The 27,314-nt window shown below is 35.2% G+C and overlaps 1 protein-coding gene across 11 annotated transcripts in view; it reads left to right on the forward strand.

Moving 5' to 3' along the window:
* LOC117795002 (zinc finger protein 300-like) overlaps positions 1–12,996 on the forward strand; it is a 31,823-nt gene extending 18,827 nt beyond the window's left edge. For 7 of the 11 annotated variants that reach the window (XM_034656855.1, XM_034656858.1, XM_034656852.1 and 4 more), the window contains one exon: positions 7,350–12,995. In XM_034656855.1, the coding sequence (XP_034512746.1) occupies positions 7,350–8,893 (1,544 nt within the window). In that variant the 3' untranslated portion in view covers positions 8,894–12,995. Of the gene's footprint in view, positions 1–7,349 lie in introns of all 11 variants that reach the window. The other 4 variants (XM_034656859.1, XM_034656860.1, XM_034656861.1 and 1 more) reach the window with 2 other exon arrangements.
* Positions 12,997–27,314: the final 14,318 nt, after the last annotated feature.

Consider the following 27,314-nt stretch of genomic DNA (forward strand, 5'->3'; position numbering starts at 1 on the left):
ATTTCTTTCATCAGTGTTTTATAGTTTTCAGAATACAGGTCTTTCACCTCTTTGGTTAAGTTTATTCCTAGGTATTTTGTTATTTTTGGTACAGTTGTAAATGAGATTGTTTTCTTAATTTTCTTTTAGCTGCTTCGTTATTAATGTATAGAAATGCAATGAATTTCTGTACATTGATGTTGCATTGAATTTCTGTACATTGATGTTTTATCCTTACTGAATTCATTTATCAGTTCCAGCAGTTTTTTGGTGGAGTCTTTAGGGTTTTCTATATATAGTATCATGTCTGCAAATAGTGCAGGTCTGCTTCTTCCTTACCAATTTGGATGCTTTTATTTCTTTTTGTCTGACTGCTGTGGCTAGGATTTCCAGTACTCTGTTGAATAAAAGTAGACATCCTTGTCTTCTTCCTAACCTTAGGGGAAAAGCTCTGTTTTTCCCCGTTTAGTATGATGTTAGCTGTGGGTTTTTCATATATGGACTTTATTATGTTGAGGTATGTTCCTTCTACACCTACTTTGTTGAGGGTTTTTATCATGAATGTATGTTATACTTTGTCAAATACTTTTTCTGCATCTATTGAAATGATGACTTGGCTTTATCCTTTTTCTTTTTTTTTTTTTTTAAAGATTTTATTTATTTATTCGAAAGAGGCAGAGACAGCCAGCGAGAGAGGGAGCACAAGCAGGGGGAGTGGGAGAGGAAGAAGCATGCTCATAGCGGAGGAGCCTGATGTAGGGCTTGATCCCAGATCGCTGGGATCACGCCCTGAGCCGAAGGCAGACGCTTAACCGCTGTGCCACCCAGGCGCCCCTATCCTTTTTCTTATTGATGTGACATATCAGTTGATTTTTTTGCAAATATTGAACCACACTTGCATGCTGGAAATAAATCCCACTTGATCATGGGGAATGATTTTTTTAATGTATTGTTGGATTCGGTTTGCTAATATTTTGTTGAGGATTTTTGCATCTATGTTCATCAGAGATATTGGCCTGTAGTTCTCTTTTTTTGTTTGGTGTCTTTTTTTTTTTTAAGATTTTATTTATTTATTTGACAGAGAGATAGACAGCCAGCGAAAGAGGGAATACAGGCAGGGGGAGTGGGAAAAGAAGAAGCAGGCTCCCAGTGGAGGAGCCTGATGTGGGGCTCGATCCCAGGGCTCCAGGATCAAGCCCTGAGCCGAAGGCAGACGCTTAACGACTGAGCCACCCAGGCGCCCCTGTTTGGTGTCTTTATCTGGTTTTAGAATCAGGATAATGCTGGTGTCATAGAATGAATTTGTTCCAACACCATTTATTGAAGTGATTATTCTTTTCTCATCAAATGGTCTTGGTGCCCTTGCCAAAAATCAATTAGCCTTACATGAAAGGGTTTATTTCTGACTATACTATTCTATCTGTATATCTATTTCTATGACAATCTCTGGACTATTGTTGCTTGTAGTAAGCTTTGAAATTGGGAAATGTCATTCTTCCAACATTGTTTTTCTTTTCCAAGATTGGGGACATTGGCTTTTCAGGAATGAATTTTGGAATAGATGTATCCATTTCTATAAATAAATATCCTTAGATTCTGATAAGGATTGGTTGAATTTGTAGATCAATTTTGAGGAGTATTGCTGTCTTAACAATATTAAATCTTCCAATGAACATGTAATTTTTCCCTTGCATTTAGGTTGTTAATTTTTTTGACAATAGTTTTCAGAGTGTAAATTTTATAACTGCTAAATTTATTTATTAGTATTTTATTTTATCTGATGCTATTGTAAGTGCAGTTTCATTAATTTCATTTTTGGATTGTCCATTGCTAGTGTATGGAAATATAATTGATTTTTGTGTATTGGTCTGGTATTCTGCAGACTTATAATAAACTCATTTATTAGTTCTAATTGTTCTTTAGTTGATTTCTTAGGATTTTCTGTATAAATGGTTTTGTCATCTACAAATTGAGAAATTCCTTCACATATTGGATGCCTTTTTTTTTCTTTTTCTTGCCTAAATACCCTAGATAAAACCTCCAGTACAATATTGAATAGAATGGTGAGTGGGCATCCTTGTCTTATTCCTGATCTTCTGGGGAAGAACCCAGTCTTTCAATGTTAAATATGTTAGCTGTAAGTTGTCATGCCCTTTGTCAGGTTGAGGAATTTCTTTTTCTATTCCAATTTTGTTGGTGTTTTTATCATGAAAATGTGTTGGATTTTGACAAATGCATTTTCTGCATTTACTTAGATGGTCTATTTATATGCTATATCACAGAATTTCAATTAGTTTGTTACTGGATAGTAAACCAACCTTACATTCCGGGACAAGTTCCGCTTGGTGATGGTGTATAATTCTTTTTATATGTTGCTGAATTTGGTTTTCCACTTGTATTGGGGGTCTGGAAGACCACCCTTAGCCTGGATAATTTGCTAGAAGAACTGACAAACCTAGAGAAGCTGTTACATTCATGGTTACAATTTATTACAGTGATAAGAATTTACCAGTCTAGGTCTGGACTTTTTTTGTGTGGGAAAATTTTTATTGATAAGTTTCTTTCCTTGATGTGAATCTATTCAAGTTATCTTTTTCTTGAGTCAGTTCTGGTAATTCGTGTCTTTAAAGGAATTTTTTTTATTTCATTCAAATTGTCAAATTTATTGGTATAAAATTTTTCACGATAATCCTCTGTTGTTCTTTTATGTCTGTAGGATCTAGTCTAGAGATGTTCTGTCTTTCATTGCTTATACTGCTACTTTATGCCAGCTCTTTTTTTTTCTCATTGTTAGCTAAAACATATTAATTTTATTAGTTTTTTCAAATAATCAGTTTCTTATTTCATTGATTTTTCTCTATTGTTTGTCCGTTTTCTATTTCATTGACTTCCACTCTGATCTTTATTTTTCCTGTCTTCTACTTATTTTGGTTTTAATTTGTTCTTTTTCTAGCTTCTTAAGGTGGAAGGTTAGATTATTAATTTGAGACCTGTTTTGTTTTCTAACCTGAGCATTTAACAGGTAATTATTATCTTGTATGGTAGAGAGGGACCATAAAAATTACCATAGAAGTCAAAACTTTGCAAAGTAATCTTTATAATAAATGGAAAAAAATTACAATTGTTTTGTGACCTTTAAAGTTTTTTCTGAAAACATTAAAAACCATTTCACTGTTGGATATAACTGTATAGAGAAATGAAAATATAGTAAAATGTATATTTACTACCTTGCAAGTTGAAACATTGATAACATTGAAAATGTGGGGTTTTTTTTTCAACAATCCCATATAGAGTAGTTTGAGCAGTATCTACCTTCTTATCATTGTATAACTTATGATAGGAAGTGAGCCTGTTTTCTGTGCCTTACGGAATTATCAAACTCTTTTCTAAGATTGGATCAGCTACCAGCATTTTACCCTTTGTGTTTTCAGTGTTGTGAAATATGTCCAAGATACTGTGAAGATTTTTTGCGAGGGTCATTGCCTCTGTAATATATTTATTCTTTTTGTCATAACTCAAGAATTAATGTCAGTAAGTTTTGCCTTCACTATGTTCTTCTGGCTACATACCTACAGTCTCATGAGTAGTGGCAATGCCAAAGCTATCTTCGAACCACATCTGGTGTTGTTAGTGTTTTTTTTCTTTGCTGCATTTTCATCTTTGCAGGCCACTTCCCTCTTTCTTTATCCATTTTTGTAAAATGTCATGTGGGTTTATCACTGGGAGACAAGGAGGAAACACCTATACGCTTCACATTCTGTATATATATTGGATAACAGATGTGCGGTTAAAAATCAACAACAGACTTTGAAATAAGTGAAATGATTGGGTACAGATCATAATGCATATCTGTTATTTACACAGTGATTTGTGGACTGAAGTGCTAGCAGTGAAATTTGTACTTTATGCTATTAGTCGCAAATAGTATACTGCAGTAATTAAAATGTTAACTGTGTTTTTGCCAGATTGGTGTTATGTAACTAAACTGTGCTTACTGAAATTTGTGCATATCAGAATCACTCAAAATGAGGACTACCTGTATATAATTTGTCCTCTAAGTACTGCTTTAACTTTGTTTTGCAAATTTTGACGTATTGTTTTCATTTTCATTCAATTCACTTTTATTTTCTATTTCCTATTGGACTTTTTAACATACAGGTTTACACGTATGTTGTTTTCCAAATATTTGCGGGATTTTTTGGATCCTTTTTTTATTTATTTCTAATTTCATTATGGTTGTAGAATATGCTTTGTATAATTTCTATCATAAAATTATTGCAACTTGTTTTGAAGCCCAATATATAGTCTATTCTGATGTTTGATTCGTGGAGTTCTTGAAATGTGTGTTCTGTTGCTAGATGGGGTATCTATAGATGTTAGGTCAGGTTCATTGATACTTAATGATTTTTTTTTCCTCCTTGTTTTAGAAATTTTTGTGAGAGGGATGTTGAAATTTCTGGATATAATTACTATTTTGTTTTTCCTTTCATTTTTGTGAGTTTTGGTTTGTGTATTTTGGGCATCTGTGGTTAGGCAAAGATACATTTATAATCGTTATATCTTCTTGCAAATCTCCTTTCACAATTTTGAAATATACTTCTTTGATTCTAATAATATTTGTTATCTTGAGGTCTGTATTATCTAATATTGATATAGCTACTTCACCTTTCTTGTGCTTATAGTTTGCATGATGTTTTCTCCCCCATCCTTTTATTTTCAGCCTAATTGTCTTTGAATTTAAAGTGAATTTCTTATAAACAATGTATAGTTGATTCTTCCTGTCTTTTCCTGTCTGACAGTTTCTGATTGGAGTATTATTCCATTCCCAGTTAATGTAATTATTGATTTGTTTCAATTTATGTTTGCCATTTTGCTATTTGTTTTCTATTTGTTTAATCTCTCTTTAGGTCCTTTTTCTTTTCCTGCTTTTATGTTGAAAGAACTTTTTTTTAGCATACCACCTTAATTTCCTTGTTGAATTTTTCTTTGTAGTTCTGTCTCTCTCTGTGTGTGATACTGCTATGGGGATTACAATATGATATTTAACTTCTTATAACCTAATGCATGTTAATACTGCTTTATTTTTCTGGCCAAACAGAAATTTTGTGCTAGCATAGTTCCATTTTCTACTCTCCCTATTCTGTGCTACTTTGTTCTTTTAATCATGTATATTACACTTATGTTTGTCATGAATTTGACAGTATGTTATTATTTTTGCTTTAAAAAGCTTTTGAAAGGAAAGAAAAAGAAAAAGCAGACATATTTAAATTCCTTATATTTACCTACACACTTAAAAAAATTGTTAGTGTTCTGTGGATTTAAGTTGTCATCTGGTACTATTTTGTTAGACAGATTTTCCTTTGTTTATTTTGTAAATCAGTTCTGCTAGCAAATATATTTGTTTATCTGCAAATGCTTTTATTTTGCCGTGCTTGACGGAGTTTCACTGGGTATAGAATTCTTGGTTGACAGGTTGCTTTCTTTTAGTATTTGGAATATGTCATTCCAGTGTTTCTTGGCCTCAGTTTTTTTGAGTGTGTTGAAACTCAGCTAGCAGTGCTATTATTCTTCTATGCATGATGTGTCACTTGTTTTCTTATTGCTTTCAAGATTTTTCTCTTTGTCTTCATTTTTCAGCAGTTTGATTTTGATGTGGTTAGTTATCTAGGTATCCTTCCTGTAGTTTGTGGAACTTCTTAGGTATGTCAGTTAACATTTCTTACCAAATTGGGTGATTTGAAAGACATTTTTCTAATTTTTTTGTGCCTTTTCCTCTCCCCTCTTTCTACCACTCCAGTTACACATATACTGGATGGAATACCTAATATTCCACCACAGATCTCTGAAGTTTTATTTTTTTAATAATCTTTTTCTTCTTCTTCTTTGGGTTAATTTTTTGTGATATCTTCAAGTGTACTGACTTGTTTTGCTTTCTGCTTTCTCAAATCTAATAAGCCCATCTGGTGAAGTTTTAATTTCAGCCTTAGAATTTNTTACTGACTCTTGTTTTGCTTTCTGCTTTCTCAAATCTAATAAGCCCATCTGGTGAAGTTTTAATTTCAGCCTTAGAATTTTCATTTGGTTCTTTGATGTTTTAACTTACACAAAATACATGTTAGGCATAGAGGAAGCTAACTACCACCACAATCATGATACAAAAAAGTTCTAATACTCAAAATTTTCTCTTTCTGCCTCTTTATAGTCAAACTAGTTCCTTTATATACTTTTTTCTCTTTTAAATTACATGTTTGTTTACTCATCCCCTAGCAATCTTTTTATTTAAGTTCTTTAATATGTTTATAATAGCTTCTTTGGGATCTTTGTTTACAAAATACAGCATTTGTACCAACATAGAGTCACTTTCTATTGACTGATTTTATTCCTTAGTTTAGATCACAGTTTTCTGTTTCTTTATATGTCTAGTAATTTTTGATTGAAAATTCTACATTGTAGATGATATGTTGTAGTCTGGATTCTTCTGATCCTTCTAAGGGTTTCTGTTTTGTCTTAGAGGCATTTAACTTGCTTGGGCTTAAACTGTGAAATCTCTTTGTCCCAAAGTGTCATTGCTGATGTCTCTGTTTAGTTCTTGTTTTTGTTTAAGTCTGGCTGTCTAAGAGACTCCCCTTCACCTGGGTAAAGTAGAAGTGAGCTAGTGATTTGGGCAGAGCTTTTATTAGACATCAAAAGCCAGTGTGGCTTTCACTCTTTGCCGCCTGAGTTGTGCATGTGTCAGAACACTTTAAAAGTTTAGCAAACTTACAAGACTCTCCAATCTTCAGTCACTTCTGGGCTCTCTAGGATATCTTTGCACAAATGTTTTAGTGGTCAGGTGGAGGTATAGGGAGAGTTTATTATCTCAACCTTTCTATGACTCTTTTGCTGCCAAATTCCCATTAAATTTCTAGCTGCTTTTACTGACAGCATTAAGCTGTATCCTGTGGATTTGTGTTATCTTTTAATGCCCCATAAACTAGGGATAGGAGATGGGAAAACCCTAGGAAGGAATGCCAGCTCCCCATTGTTACCTAATGAAGTAGAAGTTTTTGGTGAGTAAGCACTTTTCAGCTTATTACCTCCTGTTAGTAGTTTTTCAGTGTCCTAAATTAGTTGTGTTTTTAAAAAATCATTTTATTTGTTTTTGTACTTATTTTTGGGGAGAAGAATTCGTCAACTACCTCATAGCATCACTACTGGAAGTAAAGTCCATCTTTAATTACTCATGTGATAAATTTACATGTTTCTTATTGCCTGTTGCCCTCCCAGTTCTCTGTCTCCTGGACCATTATGTATCATCCATTTGATTTTACCTCTTCTGTCCTCTACTGAATCTTTTTATCTGTTTGATTTTATTTTTTTTATTCTTTCAGAGAGGGAGACTAGACTTGAAAATCCTCAATTGGATATACTTGGAGGTGTTTCCTTCCATAAGGAGATATTGGAAAGTGTAACAAGGGGTCATTCATTGTGCTCCATTTTTAAGGTCTGGCAGGGTGATGACCAGCTGGAGAGAGATCAGGAAAATCAAGACAGACTTCTCAGGCAAGTCATGGCCATCAAAAACAAAACAGTTGTTGAAGAGTCAGGCTATTCATATAAGACATTAGGAAAAATATTTCATGACTACACATACCTAGATGCTTCAAGACAAGGACTGTATAAATGTGACTCATTTGAAAAGAGCTTGGAACCTAATATAAACTTATTCAGTTGTAATAGGGGTTATACAAGACAAAATACTGATGAGAATTTTGGATGTGGGAGTACACCTATATCTTCCTATTATAAGCATGAAAAAATTCATAATGGCTTGAAGCACTGTGAAGATAGTCAGTGTGGAAAGATTATCAGCAATAAACAATCTCTTATTCAATATGTGAATGTTGAAACTGGAGAGAAGACCTGTGTATGCATTGAATGTGGAAAATCTTTTCTAAAAAAGTCACAACTCATAATACATCAAAGAATTCATACTGGAGAGAAACCATATGATTGTGGTGCATGTGGGAAAGCCTTCAGTGAGAAGTCACATCTCATTGTACATCAGAGAACTCATACTGGGGAAAAACCTTATGAATGTTCTGAATGTGGAAAAGCCTTCTCCCAGAAATCATCCCTCATTATACATCAGAGAGTTCATTCTGGGGAAAAACCATATGAATGTAATGACTGTGGGAAAGCCTTCTCCCAGAAATCACCCCTCATTATACATCAGAGAATTCACACTGGAGAGAAACCTTACGAATGTAATCAGTGTGGGAAGGCTTTTTCCCAGAAGTCACAGCTGATTATACATCATAGAGCTCATACTGGAGAGAAGCCATATGAATGCACTGAATGTGGGAAAGCCTTCTGTGAGAAGTCCCACCTCATTATACATAAAAGAATTCACACTGGGGAGAAACCCTACAAATGTGTTCAGTGTGAGGAAGCCTTCAGCAGAAAGTCAGAACTCATTATACATCAGATAATTCATACTGGGGAGAAACCTTATGAATGTACTGAATGTGGAAAAACCTTCTCCCGGAAGTCACAGCTCATCATACATCAGAGGACGCATACTGGAGAGAAACCCTATAAATGCAGTGAGTGCGGAAAGGCCTTCTGTCAGCAGTCACATCTCATTGGACATCAGAGAATTCACACAGGAGAAAAACCTTATGTATGCAGTGAATGTGGGAAAGCCTTCTCTCAGAAGTCCCACCTCCCAGGACATCAGCGCATTCATACAGGAGAGAAACCTTACGTATGTGCTGAATGTGGAAAGGCCTTTTCCCAGAAGTCAGACCTTGTTGTACATCAGAGAATTCATACTGGGGAGAAACCCTATCAGTGTGCTATATGTGGGAAAGCATTCATTCAGAAGTCACAGCTCACTGTACACCAGAGAATTCATACAGTGGTAAAATCATAAGAATGGACTAAGCACAGAAAAGTCTTTTGAATCTTCTCAAGCCTTAATAAATAACACAAAACCCATGGATTGCAATGAGTTTGGGGGCATCTTTACTGATAAAATTTTACAAGTGAAATAAAGTTCCTAATGTATTTAATTTTTTATCAGAGATAATACAGATGTCTCAGTTATATAAATAATGGCATTTTCACTGTGGCATGTAAGACTTTTGAGATTGTGAACTGAATGAGTAATATAACAAGTTACATATATAGTTTATTTTGAAGTTGTGTATTTATGATTATGTTACATAATAAGAATTGGACATGTAATAAAATTGTTAATGTTAACTTAGCATAATTATGGCTGTGCAGTAATTCCCCCCAGAGGACATGAAGAAAGCTTGAGTCAAAAGATGCCATGACCTAGAATCTGTGCCTGGGGGAAGGGTTTGATTGTCACTCCTAAAGGTACCTGTAAAATTATTCTTGTAGATAGATGGAAAGATGGGTTGATAAGATCCAATAAATGTGGTCTCTTTGTTTGCTTGTTTGTTTCATTTCAAGAATATATGTTGTTCAGTGTCAGTAGATGGACCCAGGATCTTGGAATTGACACTTCTTGCTATTTCTCTCTTTTACTCCTCCCCTCTAGGGGTTTGGTGTGATGGAAAGACATAGACAGTCATGGGTTCTAATGCTTATTCCAGTACTCACAGATTGTGTAACTTCAGGGAAGCCTTTTTTCATCCACAGCATCTGTTCCCTATCTATATGTAAAATTCTGGCAGAGAACTTGTTTTTAGCTCATATGTGTCCCTGTTATCTTCCCTCTCTGTTCTTTTGCAAGAGTTTGCTAATACCCAGGTGTACACATTTAAACTTGATTTGCATTCCAGACACTGTGTTTCTGATTCCCCTGATTTCTTTTCTGTCTTTTTTACATTAATGCTGTCCTTGTGTCTGGTGGCCTAATTCATACTGTTATGGAGACCTCAATTTTTATCTTATTTTGCAAACACATATAAGTTTATGGTGTTTGCACATAAAGACCCTGTGTGATACCATCACAAATCCTGTGTTACCCTTTCCCAGAAGTACCAGTTCTTTTTCCTAAGAACTGAGTGGCCCTCAGAGAAAAACCCATAGGGAATGTGAAAGACATGCTTGGGGTAGCCTAATTGGGCAGGTACGAATCAGGACACAAAAATCCCACCTGCTGTCTCTAAAGTGTTTCTGTATTCTTCATTGTGGGCCCAACTCTTCTCCCATAAGAATCTTTAGGAAAGCATGTTGATGGGGAGAAGTCATATGTAGCAAGGATGTAGTGACCTGTGTGGCTAAATATGATTTCTGCAAGAAAGTTCCTACTTGATTCCTTCATATGTCCTGCTTAGCTGACCCTTTCTCTGCAGGGCCCCAGTGTTTACTCTGAGAAGTAAGACTCTGTATGCGAACTTCTGTGGAGGACATGGCATACCTCAAAAAGATGTGCAAATGTGTGTGAAAAAGTTCTTTGTGTCATTGTAAACAGTGATTGATATTGGATATAATTGGCCTTTTAAACCTGGGAAATAAAACCTTCAGGCATGTACCATGGAGTGATCTGCTTTGAGAGGTCTTGATGGAAGTCGGCCCCACCTGGCCCTTATGGAAGCATGGGAAAATCAGGGTCTCAGGAACATAGAGAAATGTTGTGAGAAGGAAATGATAATATAGTAAGAGTTATGGAAATTATGTAAGGAAAATAAAGACTCAAGAGTTCTTATCTTCTCATGGGCCTTCCATTTTGCCTTTTCACCTTCCAGGGAACCTCATTGATCTGATCATGACATAATATGTACCATATATTGCCATAAAATATAATAAAATTTAGTCCTTATTGATGTATAGAAAATTTCCCTCTAAAGTCTGGAAAAAAGACAATGTCCATTCTCACCAGTTTTTCAACATTGCATTGAAAGACCTAGTCAGGGAAATCAGGCAAGAAAAAAATTGGTATAATGATTGGAAAGCAATAAAACACATTATTTGTTGATAAAATTATATACTTCTTTGCATAGAAGATGAAAATGTATAGGTTAATTGTTAGGAAATACTAATGTTTCTGTATATAAAGTTTTTAAAAATAAAGTTTATGCAATAGATACAAAATGAAAATTTAAGGATATGTTACAGTAGCATTAAAAATACATCATGTCTAGAAATATGTGTATTTCCAGTGCTATGTTAAATAGAAGTGGCAAGAATGGGCAACTTTGTATTGTTCCTGATCTTAAAAGAAAAGCTTTCTTCACCACTGATTATGACATTAGCTGTGAGCATGTCATATGTTGCCTTCATTATTTGGAGGTATGTTCTTTCTGTGACCAATTTGTTGAGATTTTTTTTATCATGAAAGGATGTTGAGTTTTTGGCAATTTTTCTGCATGTGTTGAGATGATTTTTTATCCTTTATTCTGTTAATGTGGTGAGTTACTTCTTTTAATTTTTATATGTTGAAACATCCTTGCATCCCAGGTATAAATCCCAGTCAGTCATGGTGTATGACCCTTTAAATGTGCTGTTGAATTCTGTGTGCTTGTATTTTGTCAAGAATTTTGCATTTATATTCATCAAGAATGTTGGGCTTTGCTTTTCTTGTAGTGCCCTTATCTGGCTTTGGTGTCAAAGTAATGCTGGCCTTGTAAAATGAGTTTGGGAGTGTTCCCTTCTTAGTTTTTTTGAAGAGTTTAAGTAGGATTGTTGTTAACTCTTTACATATTTTGTGAATTCACCAAACTATCTGGTCCTGGGCTTTTCTTGGTTGAGATGTGTTTGATTACTGATTCAGTCTCTTACTCATTATTGGTCTGTAAAGATTTTCTGTGAATGATTCAGTCTCATATATTGTGTGTTTCTAGGAATTTATTTCTTCTTGGTTATCCAATTTGTTGGCATAATTGTTCTACATGATATTATGATATGTTGTATTTCTGTAGTATTGGTTGAAATGTCTCCTCTTTTATTTCTAATTTTACTTGAGTCTTCTCTCCTTTTTTCTTAGTCTGACTGATGGTGTGTTAATTTTGCTTATCTTTTCAAAAAAACCAGCTTTTAGTTTCATTGATCTTTTCTCTTGTTTCTCTGGTCTCTATTTTGTTTATTTCTGCTCTGATCTTCATTATTGCCTTCTTTCTGCTAACTTTTGGCTTAATTTTTTCTTACTTTTCTAAGTCTTTGAGGTATAAAGTTGGTTGTTCATTTGAGATCTTTGTTTCTTAATATAGGCATTTATCACCATAAGCTGCCTGCTTAGACCTGCTTTTGCTATATCCAATAGGTTTCAGTAAGTTGTGTTTCCATTTTCATTTGTTTCAAGTATTTTTAAAATATCTTGGTTGTTCAGGTGTGTGTTATCTAATTTCCACATATTTGTAAGTTTCCAGTTTTCTTTGTTATTTTCTAGTTTCATGCCATTGTCGTCAGAAAACATACTTGGTATGATTTCAGTGTTCCTAAATTTGCTAAGACTTGTTTGTGACCTATCGTATGATGTATCCTGGAGAATGTTCTGGGTGTCCTTGAGAAGAGTGTGTATTTTGCTGCTGTTGGATGCAATGTTTTGTATATGTCTGCTAAATCCAATTGATCCAAAGTATCTAAGTGTTTCCTTATTGATTCTCTGTCTTCCTGATCAATCCATTGTTGAAAATAGGGTACTGAAGTGTTCCGCTATGATTGTATTTCATACCTGTTAATATTTGCTTAATATACTTAAGTGCTGTGGTGTTGGTATATAATTGTTATATACTCTTTAAGACTTGACCCTTTTATGAATACATAATGATCTTTTTTGCCTCTGTTACAGTTTTTAACTTAAAAGTGTATTTTGTCTGATTAAGTATAGCTACCTTTGATCATTTTTGGTTTCCATTTGCTTGGAATATCTTTTTTCATCCTGTCACTTTGATCCTATCCATGTTCTTAAAGCTGAAGTGAGTCACTTTTAGGCAGCATATGGTTGGGTCTTTTTTTTTTTTTTAACCTATTCAGTACTGTATGCCTTTTGATAATTTTTTTTAAAGATTTTATTTATTTGAGAGAGAGAGAGTGAGCAAGAGAGAGCACAAGCTCGGGGGAGAGGCAGAAGGAGAGGGAGACAGACTCCCCACTGAGCAGGGAGCCCTATGTGGGACTCCATCCCAGGACCCTGGGATCATGACCTGAGCCAAAGAAGGACACTTAACCAACTGAGCCACCCAGGTGTCCCTGATTTGATAATTTAATCTGTTTACATCTAATGTAATTATCCATAGGTACAGACTTACTGATGTCATTAATTATTTCTTGGCTATTTTTATTTCTTGTGTTTTTTTTTTCCTTTTCTCTTGCTGTCTTTGTCAGTTGATTATTTTTTTATAATGGTATTCTTTGATTCTCTTCTTTATCTTTTGTGTACCTACTATAGGTTTATGCTGTGATTATCATGAGGCTTACATAAAACATAGTTATGGGGGCACCTGGGTGGCTCAGTCAGTTAAGCATCTGACTTTTTTTTAAAGATTTTATTAGAGTTTGTGCAAATGGGGATGGGCGGGGGGGAGAGAGAGAATCTGAAGCCGACTCTGCACTGAGTGCAGAGCCTGACACAGTGCTTGATCCCTCAGCCATAAGAACCTGAGCCAAAACCAAGAGTCAAACGCTCAACTCACTGAGCCACCCAGGCACCCCAGTTAAGCATCTGACTCTTGATTTCATGATCTCAGTGTCATGGGATTGAGCCCTGCATCAGTCGCGGTTCTTGGCATAGAATCTGCTTGGGATTCTCTCTCTCCTTCTCCCTCTGCCCTCGCCCTACTTGCACATGCTCTCTAAATAAATAAAGAAATAAATGTTTTTTAAAAAATAGTTAAAACCTTGTATTTTAAGGTGATAATAACTTAACCTTGATTGCATATAAAAACTTTATCCTTTTACTCCCCCATTGCATTTTATATTTATATTTTTATTTTTTTTAAAGATTTTATTTATTTGACAGAGACAGCCAGCGAGAGAGGGAACACAAGCACACAAGCAGGGGGNTTTACTCCCCCATTGCATTTTATATTTATATTTTTATTTTTTTAAAGATTTTATTTATTTGACAGAGACAGCCAGCGAGAGAGGGAACACAAGCACACAAGCAGGGGGAGTGGGAGAGGAAGAAGCAGGCTCCTAGCAGAGGAGCCTGATGTGGGGCTCGATCCCAGAACGCTGGGATCACGCCCTGAGCCGAAAGCAGACGCTTAACAACTGCGCCACCCAGGCGCCCCTGCATTTTATATTTTTAATGTCACTTATGTTTTTTTTAATATTGTGTATCCATTAACAAATTATTTTGGCTATGGTTATTATTTTTTTTTTAGATTTTATTTATTTATTCGACAGAGGTAGAGACAGCCAGCGAGAGAGAGGGAACACAAGCAGGGGGAGTGGGAGAGGAAGAAGCAGTCTCATAGCAGAGGAGCCTGATGTGGGGCTCGATCCCATAACGCCGGAATCACGTCCTGAGCTGAAGGCAGAAGCTTAACCACTGTGCCACCCAGGCGCCCCTGGCTATGGTTATTTTTAATATTTTCATCCTTTAACTTTTTTACTGGAGTTTAGTGGTTAATACACCAGTATATGACAGTGTATTCTGAATTCGACTATATTTTTACCTTTACCAGTGTGTTGCATATTTTCATGTGTTTTCATGTTACTAATTAGTATCCTTTCATTTCAGCTTGAAGAACTCTGTTTAGCAGTTTAATACCATGGTGATGATGAACTCCCTCAGTTTTTGTTTGTTTGGGAAAGGCTTTATCTTTCCTTTCTGAAGGACAGCTTTGTGCAGTGGTTCTTTGGTTTAGTACCTTGATCTATTTTGAGTTAATTTTCTTTAAGTGTTAGATAAGAGTCCAGCTTCATCTTTTGCATGTTGATAACCAGTGTTTCCAGTACTGTTTGTCGAAAAGACTGTCCTGTCTCCATTGAATAGTGTTGGCATCCACGTTGAAGTCATTTGCAAGGGTTTATTTCTGTGCTGTCTGTTCTGTTCCATTGATTTATATCTCTGTTCTTACACCAGGCCCCACTGTTTTGACTACAGTACTTTTGTAATAAGTTTGAATTCAGGGAGTGTAAGACTTTCAACATTGTTCTTTTTCAATTGTTTTGATTATTCAGAGTCCCTTGAGATTACATATGAATTCTAGGGTAGATTTTTCTATTTCTGCAAAAAAAAAATACCATTAGGATTTTGATAAAAATTTTGTTGTGGCTATAGATACATTGGGTGATAGTTACATCTTAAAAATATTTAGTTTTCCAATCCATGAATATGCAGTTTCTTTCCATTTCTGTGTTTTATTTCTTTCAGCCATGTTTATAATTTTCAGTGTACAAGTCTTGTTTCCTTTGTTAGGTTTATTCCTGTGTATTTTATTCTTTTTGATGCTATTGTAATTGGAATTATTAATTTCATTATTGGATTCTTCCATGTTAGTGTATAGGAATGTAGCAGACTAGTGTGTTGATTTTGTATCCTACAACTTTACTGAATTCACATATCAGATCTGTTGTTTTGTGAAATCTTTAGAGTTTCTACATATAGATCATGTCATCTGAGAATAGAGATAATTTTTCTTTTCTATTTTGGATGACTTTTGTATCTTTTTCTTGCCTAATGGCTTTGGCTATGACTTTCAGTGCTATGTTGAATATAAGTGGCAAAAGCAGGCATCCTTGTCTTGTTCCTGATGTTAGAGATAAAGTTTCATTATTATACCATTATGATGTTAACTGTGGGCTTTCGATGTATGGCCCTTATTTTCTTTTGATTTGTACTTTTTGAGTGTTTTATTTAATCATGAAAGTGTGTTGAATTTTGTCAAGTGCTTTTTCTGAACCAGCTGAGGTGATCATGTGCTTTTTTTCATTCATTCTATTAATGTGGCATATTACAATGATTTTCATATGTTGAACCATCCTTGCATTCTAAGAATAAACCGCACTTGTTCATGGTGTATAATCCTTTTATGTGTGTTGAATTCTGTTTGCTAGTATTTTATTGAAAATTTTTACATTCATACTCATTGGGGACATTGGTCTCTAGTTTTTTTCTTTGTGGTGTTGTAGTCTGGCTCTGGTAATAGAATAATGCTGCAAGAATTTGTTTGGAGTGTACCTTCCTCTTCAGTTTTTTAGAAGACTTTTTGGAAGACAGTGTTTATTTTTCTTTAAATTCTTTAAATGTTTGGTAGAATTCATCAGTGAAGCATCAGGTCCTGGACTTTTATTTGTCGGGAGTTATTTTATTTGTTTTAGTTTTATTTGTATGTGTCAAGATACATTTAATTTCCAAAATAGTAGTTTTTGCAACTGTTTTCATGCAGAAACAAGGTCTGCTCAGTACTACCGGTAAAATCAATATAGCATGGTTGCTGTTCAGTTTTAGGTATACAAAGAATACATAACCTAAATAAAAAATGCTGAAATACTAGAAACATATGTTTAATTATTCACCATAGGCATCCAGACTTCACAAATACAATCCTTAGCATGCCTGTCTTGCAGTCACTCAAATTATTCCACTATCTGTAAATTTTACATCCACATAAGACTCTGGAAATTCTCTATATTCAGATGTACTATTCATACAGTTTAAATATAATAAAAAGTTCCCACAACTATCTTTGTACCTTTAAAAATCAGGACTTTGAGCTGGTTTAATAGAATACCCTATGTCTTCTTAAAACCAGTCGAGAAAGGGGGGGGTTTAAACTGCTGACTTATAACACCCCAGTTTCAAAATAATCTAAAATGGGCAGTAGAACACAATGACCTGTTAAAATGAAGGGGCACACAGGAAACAAACTCAGGCTGATATGGTCAGTTAACCTTTGACAAAGGAGCCAAGAATATATAATGGGGAAAAGACAGTCTTCAATAAATGGTGTTGGGAAACCTGGGCAGCAACATGTAGAATGAAACAGGACCCCTCTCTTAAACTATACAGAAAAATACACTTTTGTGGGTTAAAGAGTTAAATATGAGACCTGAAACCATAAAACTTCTCAAAGAAAACATAGGTGATAGCCTTAGCAACATCCTCAGGCAAGGGAAACAAAATAAAAATAAACTATTAGGACTACAGCAAAATAAAGCATTTGCACAAGAAAGAAGACCATCAGTAAAGCAAAAAGGAAACACACTGAATAGAAGATACTTGCAAACAGTATATCTGATAAGGGCTTAATATCCAAAACATATAAGGAACTTACATAATAATAGTAACAATAATATAATAATCTGATTAAAATGGGCAGAGGACCTGAATAGACATTTTTCCAAAGAAGACATCCAGATGGCCAACAGACACATGAAAAGATGTTCACCATCACTAATCATCAGGGAAATGCAAATCAAAACCTCAATGAGAGATTACCTCACACCCCAGTCAGATTGGCTAGTGTTAAAAAGACTAAATAAATAAATAAAAGACAAGAAATTGTAAGTGTTGGAGGATGTGGAGAAAAGGGAACCCTCATGCACTGTTGGTGGGAATGTAAATTGATATAATCACTATGGAAAACAATATGGAGGTTCCTCCAAGAATTAGCAATACCATGTGATCTCATAATTCTATGACTGGGTATTTACCCAAAGAAAAACAGAAACACTAATTCAAAAAGATATATCCTCCCTTATCTTTATTGCAGCATTATTTATAATAATCAAGATATGAAAGTAATCTAAGTGTCTATTGATGAATGGATAAAGATGTTACAAATATATGAATGTATGGAATAGAATATTATTCAGCCACGAAAAATTGAGATCTTGCCATTTTTAACAGTATGGATGGACCTAGAGGATATTATGCTAAGTGAAATAAGTCAGAGAATGACAAATACCATATGATTTAACCTATATGTGGAATCTAAAAAACAGAATAAACAAAATAGAAGCAGAATCATAAATATAGAGAACAAACTGGTAGTTGCCAAAAGTGAGGGGGTTAGGAGGATGGGTGAAATAGATGAAGAAGATTAAGAGGTACAAACTTCCAGTTACAAAGTAAGTCACAAGGATGAAAAGTACAGCATAAGGAATATAGGTGATAATATTGTAATAACATGGTGACATATGGTAACTACACTTGTTGTGATGAGCACAGTGTAATATATAGAATTGTCAAGTCACTATGTTGTACACCTGAAACTAATATAACATTGTATGTCTATACTTCAATAAAAAAAATTCTTAATAAAATGGGTGCTTGGGTGGCTCAGTAAGCTAAGCATCTGACTCTTGATTTCGGCTTAGGTTGTGATCTCAGGGTCTTAGGATCAAGCTACGCATTGGGCTCCATGCTCAGCATGGAGTCTGCTTGGGATTCTTTCTCTCCCTCTCCCCCTCCACCCACTCATGCACACTCTCTCGCTCTCTCTCTCTAAATGAATAAAGTCTTAAAATAAAATGAAGGAACACACACTCACATCTAATGTGCACAACCAGCAATACAATTAGCTACAATAAACTTTATGAAGTACAGTTTATTCAAATGGCTAAACTGTTTAGTGGTTAAGGAGACAGTTTTTTCTTAGAAAGATATATTTTTTCCATGGTTTAATGAGAATAGAAAAGCTATTTGTCCAAATAAAAACTATCTTCATTATGAACTTGGTTTTCCTCTTTAAAAAAGGGGAAAAAAAGATTTTATTTATTTATTTAGAGTGCAAATGGGGGAGGGGCAGAGGGAGAGAGAGAGAATCTCAAGCAGTCTCCTTGTGGGGCTCCATCCCACAACCCTGAGATCATGACCTGAGCTGAAATCAAGAGATGGACACTTAACCAACTGAGCCACACAGGAAACCCAGGTTTTGCTCTTTTTTAAATAAAAGGCCACTGAAATGTATAAAGTAGTCTGAACATGATGGCAGTATCAAAATTAATGTCTCTTTACATGGTAGTGACAGTGCATTTAACAATAACTCACAGGTTAAGTCTGCAAATGCTGTCATAACATTACTTTAGCTAGCACAGGGTTTTAGACAGTAGTTAGATAAATTTAGGTATATAATGTGTGAAGAGTTACCTTATGCAACTTTAATTGGGGTTGAACACTGAAATGAAAATTGAAAATAAAAGTAAAGGCATTTTAAAGTAGAATAATGGGGGTGCCTGGTTGACTCAGTCGGTTAAGGGTCTGCCTTTGGCTCAGGTCATGATCCCAGGGTCCTGGGATAGAGCCCCACATGAGGTTCCCTGCTCAGCAGGGGAGGCTGCTTCTCCCTCTCCCTCGGCCCCTCTCTCCCTGCTCATGCCCTCTCTCTTTCATTCTCTCTTTCTCAAATAAATAAAGTTGAAAAATGTAAGGATAGGCCTCCACCTATTGTATGCCTTTTAAAGCCTTTATTCATGTTAGCATATTTTGTTTTTAGCACAATTATGAGTAGCCTACTTTGCATTAACAGATATGTGAAACGAGAAAATAGTCAAGCATGACATGTGGTGGTCTAAAAATCAAAACAAGACACTTGTCTGTATATACAGCATCACTCAGGACCTACTAGAATGTGACGATTACAGCATTTAACATCTTACACTACAATAATAAAAAATAAACTGACCGATGAAGGCAGAAAATGGGGCTTAAAAGAATCTAACCTCAATTGACTTTAAAGCATTTACACAAGAAATAAATCTATATTGCACAGGAAAAACAAATATTCCACCAAACAATTAGGTGAGAGACAACAGAGCATTAGCCTAATACATACATAACAGTGATCTCAGAAGAGCATCTGTTCTTTTCTGCAAATGCAAAAGCTGTGAAAACATGGAAGAGTCTGGCACATGGAGAGTTAGAAAGGAAAAATACAAAACCAAACATACAAAGTAAAAAAAAAAAAAAAACCTATTGAAAAATTCAAAACTGGGGCTCTCAAAAATGCTGAATACTTATTTGTCTTCTGTGAGAGCTCAAAGTTTTTATTGATGTGAGAGCGTTTATGTACAATTAAGCCTTAGTGGTTAAATAGCTGAGGAAGATCTGGCCCTGAGCACTTCCTTTATATCCTAGAACTGTAAACCCAGTTTTCTCAGTCAGTAAAACAAACTTCTCAGCAGCTGCATTCATATGGAACAGTGGTCTCAAGATAAGAAAATAAAAACGAAATGAAACAAAAACCAAGGGAAGTGGGCATTTGGCAGGATAGCTGAAAATGATCGTCTCCAATGAGTCTTCCTAGGTTTCAAGGGACTGTCCATTATGGGCCACAGGATTGCCAATATGTGCGGTTCCATTACTTGCTGCTTCTCTTTTTAATTTGGAAAGTTTGCTCATCACTGACCGATGCCCTATTTTCATCCTTCAGCTTTTATTTGTCTGCTTTTAGGTCTGAAAGCGGTAAGTCTATATACTAGTAGAAGAGTGTTCTCAAAAACCTTGAGGTAAAAGTTGGGGAAGAACAGACTGCAGTAGAATGAATTAGGGGAAGAGGTATTTATATTGTCAAAAAAATGACGAAGGAGCAGATAAATGTAGGGCATTTTAAGTCTGGTGAAGTTTTTTTTTTAAGCAAATTTATTGAGATATAATAGACACAATAAACTGCATATATGTAAAGTACATAATTTGTTAACTTTTGGCTTATGTATTTACCAATGGAACTATCACCACAATCAAGACGAACATGTCCAGGGGCGCCTGGGTGGCACAGCGGTTAAGCGTCTGCCTTCGGCTCAGGGCGTGATCCTGGCGTTGTGGGATCGAGCCCCACATCAGGCTCTTCTGCTATGAGCCTGCTTCTTCCTCTCCCACTCCCCCTGCTTGTGTTCCCTCTCTCGCTGGCTGTCTCTATCTCTGTCAAATAAATAAAATAAAATCTTTAAAAAAAAAAAAAAAAAGACGAACATGTCCATCCCTAAAAGCTTCTTCTTACCGCTTGGTAATTACTCTTCTTTCACCAGCTCTCCACCCTGTCCCCAGGCAACCACTGATCTGCTTTCTGCCACTATATATTCTTTTGCATGTCCTGCAGTTTGATATAAATGGAATAATAATATGTAAATGCTTGTTTTTACTGATTTCTTTCAGCATATTGTTTTGAATGTAATCCAATTTGTTGTGTATCAAGAGGTCATTCCTTTTTTTGCTACTTAGTATCCCATTGTATGAATAGTTTATCCATTTGCCAATGATGGATATTTGAGTTATTTCCAGTTTTTGTTACAAGTAAGCTGGTGTGAGCATTCCTGTATAAATATGCACACATGTCTTGGGTATTGTGGGTTGTATGCACACATGCCTAATACTTATTCTCTTAGATAAATATTAGGAATGAAATGGCTGGATCATATAGGTTTATGTTTAAGGAAATTACCTATTTTCCAAAGCTATTACACCACTTTACATTTCTACCAGCTCTTTGTAAAAGTTCATTTCTCTACATCCTTGCCAACATTTGGTAATATTAGTTTTTAAATTTTAGTCATTTTAGGAGGTGTGTAAGTGGTAGATCATTGTGGTCATAATTAGCACTTCCCTGATGATGCCTGATGTTGGGCATCTTTCTATGTTCTTTTTTGCCATTAGTATATCTTTAGCAAATTGTCTGTTTAAATCTTTGCTCAGAATTTTTTTTAAATATTTTTATTTGTTTGAGAGAGAGATAGTAAGCGAGACAGAGAGCACAGAGAGAGGGTGAGAGGGAGAAACAGACTCCCCGCTGAGCAGAGAGCCAATGTGGGGCTTGGTCCTTGGACCCTGAGATCATGAACTGAGCCTAAGGCAGATACTTAACCAATTGAGCCACCCGGGTGTCCCTTTTGCTCAGTATTTAACGATTTGATTGTTAGAACTCTTTATACATTCTAGCTGCTGGTTATTTATCAGATATATGATGTGAAACTATTTTCCCCTAGTCTGTGGCTTGTCTTTCCATTCTCTTAATGATATCTTTTGAAGACCAGATTTCCAACTTATCATTTATTCTTTTGTGGTTCATGCTTTTATTGTCCTTACCTAAGAAATCTTTGCCTAATTCTAGATCCCGGAGGTTTTCTCCTACATTTCTTCTAGGGGTTTTATATAAAGTTTTAGATTTTATATATAGGGTTATGGTCCACTTTGAGTTAATTTTTTGTATATGGTATGGTAATGGATTAAGGTTTCATTTAAAATATAGATATCGAATTATTTGTTGAAAACACTATTTTCCCCCTCACTGAAATACCTTTGTTGAAAATTTGTCATTATATAAGTTGGATCTATTTCTGATCCATTTTGTTTCATTTATGTATTTTTCTATCTTTACACCAACACCACATTGTCTTGGTTATTGTGGCTCTATGTATAATCAATCTTGAGGTCAGGTAGTATTAGACCCAGACAGTTTTGTGTTTTTTTTGCAAAGGTTTTGGCTATTCTTAGACCTTTCCATTTCCATATGAGTTTTAAGAATCATCTTGTCAATTTCCTCTCAAAAGCTTGCTGCAATTTAAATTGATTGCACTGAATCTATAAATCAATTTGAGATTTACAATAATGAGGCTTCTAACACATGAACAGGACATAGTCCTTTTATTTAAGTCTTCTTTCATTTCTATTTGCAATGTTCAGTGGTTTTCAATGTATAGATGTTTCACATTTTTTGTCAGACTTACCCCAAGCCTTTCATATTTAAAAGAAATTCTGTAGATGTTTTAAATTTTAGTCTGATCATTTGTTGATAGTATATGGAAATACAACTCTTTTTGATCTAGTATACTACAGCCTTTCTAAACTTACTGATTAGTTCTAATAGTAGCCGTTTTGGTGGTGATGGTGGTGGTAGAATACATCAGATTTTCTATATAGAAGATCATGTATCTATAAATATTGTTTTATCTTTTCCTTTCCAAATTGGGCATCTTTTATTTCTTTTTGCTTTATTGCACTGATTAGAACTTCCAGTACAATGATGAACAGAAGTTGTGGGAATGATTCCTTCTACTTTATTTTTTATTAAGATTTAGCATTCTACGGCTTGATCTTTTCCATTCAAATTTTAGAATAACCTTGTATAAGTTTACAAACAACAACAACTGGCTGTGACTTTAATAGAAATTGCATTAAACCTATACATCAGTTTGGAGAAGTAACTTCTCTAAAGTTTGTGAATCTACAAATCAATGGACATGATCTATCTCTCCATTTCTTTGATTTCTTTCAACAACATTTTGTAATTTTCTTCCTAAAGATCCTTTACGTGTTAAGTGCAAGCCCAAGTATTTTGATCCCTTTGTACTGATTGAAATGACATTATGTTTTTATTTCCATATGCTTATTGTTAGCCTATAGAAATGTGATTGATTTTTATGCTCTGATCTTCTTGTATCCTGTGACTTTGCTGAACTCACTTATTAAGTTTTAGGCTTAATTTTGGTAAATTCCTTTGGATTTTCTGTAAAGGACTGACATCATTCCTGTCAGCTTTATTTCTTTACTTTCTGATCTCTACAGTTCAAATTTTGACTTCTTGTATTATTTTAATAGTTAGAACTTCCAATACTATGTTGAATTAGAGTAGTGTGAGCAAACGCTATTGCCTTGTTCCTGATCTAAGGGGGGGAAATGTGCAGTCTTTCACCATTAAATATTATGTTTGCTGTGGGTTTTTTCCCTCTTTTTTGTATATGCTCTTTATCAAGTTGAAGAAGTTCCCCTCTATTACTAGTTTGCTGAGTGTTTATCATGAATGGTGTTGGATTTTTGTCAAATGATTTTTCTGTGTTGATTGATATAATCAGGTTCTTTTTCTTTGTATCTTGTTGATAGATGGGATACACTGATTGGTTAATTTTCAAATTTGAGCCAGCTTTGCATACCTGGAATACATTCTACTTTGTCACAGTGTATAATTCTTTTACTAGATTTTTGGATTTGGTTTGCTAATATTTTGTTGAGGATTTTTGTGTCTAAGTTCATGAGACACATTGGTCTGTAGTTTTCTCTTGGTATGGTTTTGATAATAATTTCCTGATAAAATGATTTGGCATGTATTCCCTTCTCTTCTGTTTTCTGAAAGAGTTTATGTAAAATTGATGTTTTTCTTTAAATTTAGATGACATCTGCAATGAAACTGTCTATTCTTTTTGCAAGGTCTTTAATTAAGAGTCAATTTTAATTTGGACTGTGCAGATTATCTGTTTCATCTTGGTTGAGTTTTGGTGTTTGAGAAAATGGCCCGTCTCTTCTACCTGGTCAGATTTATGAGGCAAAAGTTGTTCATAATATTTTAGTATTATCCTTTTAATGATGGCAAGATCTATAATAACTTGTTAACATCCAGTTCTGCAATTTCTAATATCTTTTTCAATTCTGATGTCTTTTCTTTTCCTTTGACTTTTCTCCTTATTATGAGTATCATTTTCCAGTTTCTATACATGTCTGGTATTTTTTTAAGATTTTATTTATTTATTTGTCAGAGAGAAAGAGACAGAGCACTAGCAGGGGGAGCGGTAAGGCAGAGGGAGAAGCAGGCTCCCCACTGGCCAGGGAGCCCCATGCGAGATTTGATCTCCAGACTCTGGGATCATGAGCTGAGCCAAAGGCAGATGCTTAACCGACTGAGCCACCCAGGCGCCCCTACATGTCTGATAATTATTGATTTGACACAAGACATTGTGAATTTTACCTTAGTGGGTGCTACTTTTATATTCCGATTTTCTGTAAACCTTTCCTCTGCAGTTCAGTTCTTACTTGGAAACAGTTCGATCCTTTCAAATCTGATTTGTTAGGTGGCAGCAGAGCAAGATTTTAGTGTAGAGCTAACTACTTTCAGTATTGAGGCAGAATCTTTTGAGTACTCTTCCTGATGCCCAATGAATAGCAAAGTTTTCCAGTCTGGCTGGTAGAAACAGGCATTGATCTTGGCTTTTTGTGAGATCCAGTTACTGTTTCGTCCTTCATTTCATGTGTTTATTTTCCCAAACTTTGATAGTTTCCTTATATACATACACGGACCAACATTCTGATGAGTACTTGAAGTAAACCCTCTTCAAGTCTCTGGAGTTCTATTTTTGGTACAGTTTTCTCCTCTTTGGTCCTCTCCTCAAGGAAGCAGAGGCTTTCTTGGTCTGTCTGTACTGTTGGTTCTTTCTCCTCAACTCTGGGAGTCTGCTGGACTTTGCCTGTTCTCCCCTTCCCTGTGTTGTGTCCTGGAAATTTTCTCAAGGCAGTAAACTGAGCAATAAAAAGGGGTTACCTCATTTGTTTCCCATCTTTAGGAATCACTGTCCTTAAATGCCTGATGTCCAATGTCTTGAAAACCATTGTTTCATACATTTGTCTGGGTTTTCCATTGTTTTGGGTAAAAGTGTAATCCAATCCTTGTTACTTCACTTTGGCCAGAGTAGAAATTTGGGATTGCTTTATAAAATTTAATTTTGTTTCATAATGTCGTAAGTTTTTTGAGGTTCTAAAGTCAAATCCATAGAACATGTACATTCAAAGAATATTATTTACTATCTCTGTCCCCTCTATCTTATTTTCTTCTTCCCTGTGGTAGGAAGTATCTACAATGGGCAATGAGTCCCACCTCCTGATATTCACGGCCTTTGTAATACCCTCCATATGAGTAAGTAGCATTGAACCAATAGAATATGGCAACATAGAGTGAGTGTTATTTCTGTGATTTGGTTATAAAAGACCGTGACTTCCATCTTGCTTACAGACTCTCCTGGCTCATTAAATATATAAGTCTCAAGTTGGAGAGTCCTGCATGGCAAGGTACTGTGGGTAGCTTCTATCCAACAGCCAGCAAGGATGTGAATTGCCCTTCATTCAACAATCCTTGAGACAGTGCATTCTGCCAACAATCATATAATTGAGCTTGGGAGTGGATATTTCCTCATTTGAACCTTCAGATGAGACCCCAGCCTAGGCCAATACCTTGATTATAGATTTGTGGGAGACCTTGAAGCAGAGGATCCAGATAATCCATGTTCAGATTCCTGGCACACAGAGACAATAAATATGTATTGTTTTAAGCCACTAAGTTTTGGGGTAAGTTGCTACATTTCAGTAGATAACTAACAGCACTCTTTACAGATAATATTTTGATGGTTTATTCTTCCATTATTTGCTTTTTATTTTATACACACACACACACACACACAGAGTTGATATTCATTATTCACAGATACCATATCTGCAAATTCACCTAACTGCTAAAATTGACTTATAACCCCCAGATCAATGTGGTGCTTTTGTAGTCATAGCAGACATGCACAGAACAGTGAAACATTTGAGTTCCTTCATGCACACATTTCCATGTGAGGTTGAACTGAGGGGATGTTCTTCCTCTTGTTCCAGCTTTCAAGAGGATGGGGACAACCCGGGCAGTGTACTGTAGGCCACTCAGGTAGAGTTTGAATCCAACTCTGGCACCTGTTAGTGGAGTAAGTCACTTAATGCTTCTGAACTTCATTTTCTCTTTTGTAAAATAAAGAAAGTAGAATCTACCAGGATGAGTTTAAGATTGTTGTAAAAGTTGTACAAGTTGTATAATTCACAAAGTTGCAATTTAAGATTATAATCCATGTAATATATATGTATTATGTGTGTATGTCTCTTATGCATATGTATGTATATAAGTATATATATTTCTATATTTCCCTAGGAGCATTGTTTCACCATTCACTAATTCTGTTTGCAGCAACCTTATATAGAACATAACTATAATGAATAATGGGACTTGACTGTATATATATTCATTCATTTTCACATTTTATAAAACTAAGTGGTAATAAACCATTTTCATTTTTCCCCATATTATATCCTGAATTTCACTCCATATAGTTACGTAGAGATTTTTGTCTCTCTTATGAATAGTACTGTTTTATGTGTATACCATAATTTATACAACCAGACCTCTGTTAGTAGATATTTGTCTTTTGATATTAAAAAAATGGTCAAACGATTATTCATTACAATACTAATGAAACAGTGTTGTAATGAATAATCGTTTGACCTTTTTTGGTCTTTTTTTTTTTTTTTTTTTGCCAATGCAGCTTTAAAATATATTCTTGGAAGTGGAGTTTCTGAATCAAAGGGTAGAAGTTATGACAATGACTTTTGACAATCCTCCCCTTAAGAGGTGGGGGGCTCAATTCCCATGTGATTGTCAGTGGGCAGGCCTTCCTGAATCATTTTTGGCAAACAGAAGACAGAAGAAGTAATGAGATATCACTTCCAATTTAGTTTATAAAGACTGTGGCTTCTATCTCATGTGCCCCTGTGTGCACGCTCTCTCTCTCTCTCTCTCTCTCTCTCTCTCTCTCCTTTGACTCACCTGGGCCTGATAGAAGCAAGCTATCACATTATGACGCAGGCTTGAGGAGAGGGAAGACCACTATCATGTCAGGATAATCAGGTAGCCTATAGGAAG

This window comes from Ailuropoda melanoleuca, chromosome 3 (genome assembly GCF_002007445.2).
Source record: "Ailuropoda melanoleuca isolate Jingjing chromosome 3, ASM200744v2, whole genome shotgun sequence".
Classification (NCBI taxonomy): domain Eukaryota; kingdom Metazoa; phylum Chordata; class Mammalia; order Carnivora; family Ursidae; genus Ailuropoda; species Ailuropoda melanoleuca.